This window comes from Mesitornis unicolor, unplaced genomic scaffold (genome assembly GCF_000695765.1).
Source record: "Mesitornis unicolor isolate BGI_N332 unplaced genomic scaffold, ASM69576v1 scaffold28860, whole genome shotgun sequence".
Taxonomy (NCBI): domain Eukaryota; kingdom Metazoa; phylum Chordata; class Aves; order Mesitornithiformes; family Mesitornithidae; genus Mesitornis; species Mesitornis unicolor.
Window position 1 is genome coordinate 3389 of NW_010158031.1, and position 2444 is coordinate 5832.

The 2444-nt window shown below is 63.0% G+C and overlaps 1 protein-coding gene across 1 annotated transcript in view; it reads right to left on the bottom strand.

The window, feature by feature from the left end:
* Positions 1-1958, bottom strand: part of LOC104538908 (RUN and FYVE domain-containing protein 4-like) — a gene marked incomplete at both ends in the record, with an annotated part of 4772 nt that extends 2814 nt beyond the window's left edge. The window contains 4 exon segments of the mRNA XM_010182274.1: positions 303-355; positions 476-609; positions 794-856; positions 1853-1958. Coding sequence (XP_010180576.1) covers positions 303-355; positions 476-609; positions 794-856; positions 1853-1958 — 356 coding nt within the window.
* Between the last annotated feature and the right edge of the window lie 486 nt (positions 1959-2444).

Below are 2444 nucleotides of genomic sequence, written 5' to 3' on the forward strand. Positions count from 1 at the left end.
TGTCCCCAGTGGGGCTGGGATCCAGCCAACTTCCCCAGAAGGGTGGGTCCTGGTGTCCCCTGGCTGCCCCCTCTTTTCTGTCTCCATGCCTCAGTTTCCCTTTTGCAGCATGTCCAATTACACATGTGGACGTGGGTGAGCTTGGTCCCGGTGCTTGTGTGTCTGGGGATGCCCAGGGTTGGACAATGCCACTTGAGGTCATCCTACCCCTCAAAACAGCTGGTGGGGGCTCCCCTCTGCTCTCAGCAGCACCCCAGGGGAAACTGAGGCAGGGACAAGCAGGGATGGAGGAGAGGCAGTACCTGGAGGAGGAACTCCAACTGGGCACAGAGGCTGTGCAGCTCCCGGCTCCCGTCTGTCACCGGCAGGTTTTGCTCCCGGTAGCCACGATTCAGCTCAGTCACGGTCTCTGCAGGACGGCACGGCTGAGCTGGCACAGCCCTGCCTGGGCAGCGGGCACTGTGCCCCATCCCACATCCTCTCCCACTGCCTCCCGGCTCCCAACCTCGGGGATTTCTGCTGTCGTGTGAAAGAGGAACCTGCCCCGGGATGAAACGGGGGAGCAGAGGGAGCGAGGGGCGCAGGTACCCCCTAGGCAGTGCTGGTCCCCTAGGTTGGCAGTGAGGACAGAAGCAGGCAGCAGTGGCAGGTTTGGTGCTGGGGAGCCTTTCGGGAGGAGTATGGCACCCATGGCAGTGACCCACCATCTGGATACAAGGAGGGACCCAGCATGGCCAGGATGAGCCATGCCATGCAGGGGACACGCTGGCAGGGGATGGGCTGGCACACTTACTCTGCAAGTCCTTGATGACACGGTTGAGCTCCCCATCTGCTGCCATGGCTGTCCACTGAGGGTCTGCAAAGGCAGGGGCAGCAATGAGAGGGGACCAGCTGGCACTCACCTGGCACCCCCAAACTCTGCCCCAAGGAGAGGGTCTTCCTTCTCAGCTCCACCCCAGACCTGCCTGCTGTTAAGGTAAGAGAGGACGGGCTCAGGCCCTTCCTTGCCCTGCACGTGTCCCCCCAAATGGGGTATGAGGTAGGCAGATGTGCCCCATCCCATCCCCACTTAGCTGGCCATGTGCCCTGTCCCAAAATGCCCCTGGGCTCTGCCCCCATGCCATGTCCAGCTACTAGCCCATTCCTTGGGGGGCTGCTGGGGCTGAGTCCCCCCACCCTAGGGTGTCCCTATCCTTGTCTCTGTCTCCCAGGATTCAGGATGTGGGTTTGGCATGGAGGAAGCGCTGCCTTTGCTTCTACTCTCGCTTCCCTCACTCACACCACGAACAGTGCAGGGAGCTCCTAGGGGGAAGGGGGGTGCACAGCCCCTGACATGCAGCCCCCCCAAACCAAGCTCTCACCCTGGCAGAGCCCCCTGGCACAGCATGCTGCCTGTGGTGCTGGCGTGGGGTTTGGGGGTGTTGTGGGCACGGGGAGGGGGCTGGGGGGCACAGTGCAGCACAGATATTTTGAGGGGTGACGGGGGCACCCTGGGGACAGGGTGAGGGACATTGCCCATGGAATGGAGGTGGCAGGTCCTGGGCTTGTCACCGCAGGTGGTGGCTGGGCACAGGGCTAAGGGTGCACATGTGTGTGCATAGGGGTGTGTATGGCAGGGTCCTTGTGTGCTCACAGGACCGTGTGTGCCCAAGCATGCCCAAGTGTGCCCCAAGGGGTGTAAGTGCCCCATGCTCCCCACTGCAGCAGGGTGGCACAGCGGGCAGGGCAGGACATGGGACACCAGACGCCTGGGTTTCCGTCCCAGTGCCCTTGGGTGACCTTGGGTAAGCCATCTTCCTGCCTGCCCACCCTGCCCATGCCTCAGTTTCCCCAGGGAAGAGGAGCCCCTTACCTGTGGCCAGGGAGCTGTGGGATGCCCAGAGGTGCTTGCCAGGTGCTGGGGGGACGCTGGCATGTCCCCGCACCCACTCTGCGCCCGTGTGCTTCTCATTTTGTACCTTGGCCAGGAGGAAGTGTGGGAGGTTGCAGGGGCCGCAGGAGCCACCCTCCGCCCACTCCACACCACATCAGGCACTGTGGCTTGGTCCCCCAGCACCCAGCTCCCTGGTTCGGGGGATGCAAGTTTTGGGGAGGAGGTCAGTGAGGCTGGTCCCCCTGTGCAGCCCCTGTGGGGGGGCAGAAAGACAGTGCCAGGTCCGGGGGTGACTCTGATGCCTTCTGGTGGGAATGGGTCTCGGGAATTCTTTGAGGGACTCCCCTGCAGTTTTTGGGGCAGGGGTCTGGGATCCATACCCAGCCAGCAGCAGCCAACAGCACCCCTGGGGCAGCAGCAGCCCCTGGTGCGGAACTCCCTCTCCCATGCACAAACAGTACCCAGGGACAACAGCCCCTGGGGACAGACACCAGAGCCATAGTTCACCTCAGTAAGGCCCACAGCTCCCCATGGGCATCAGCCCCAGAGCTGGGGTGCAAACTCTTCGGGG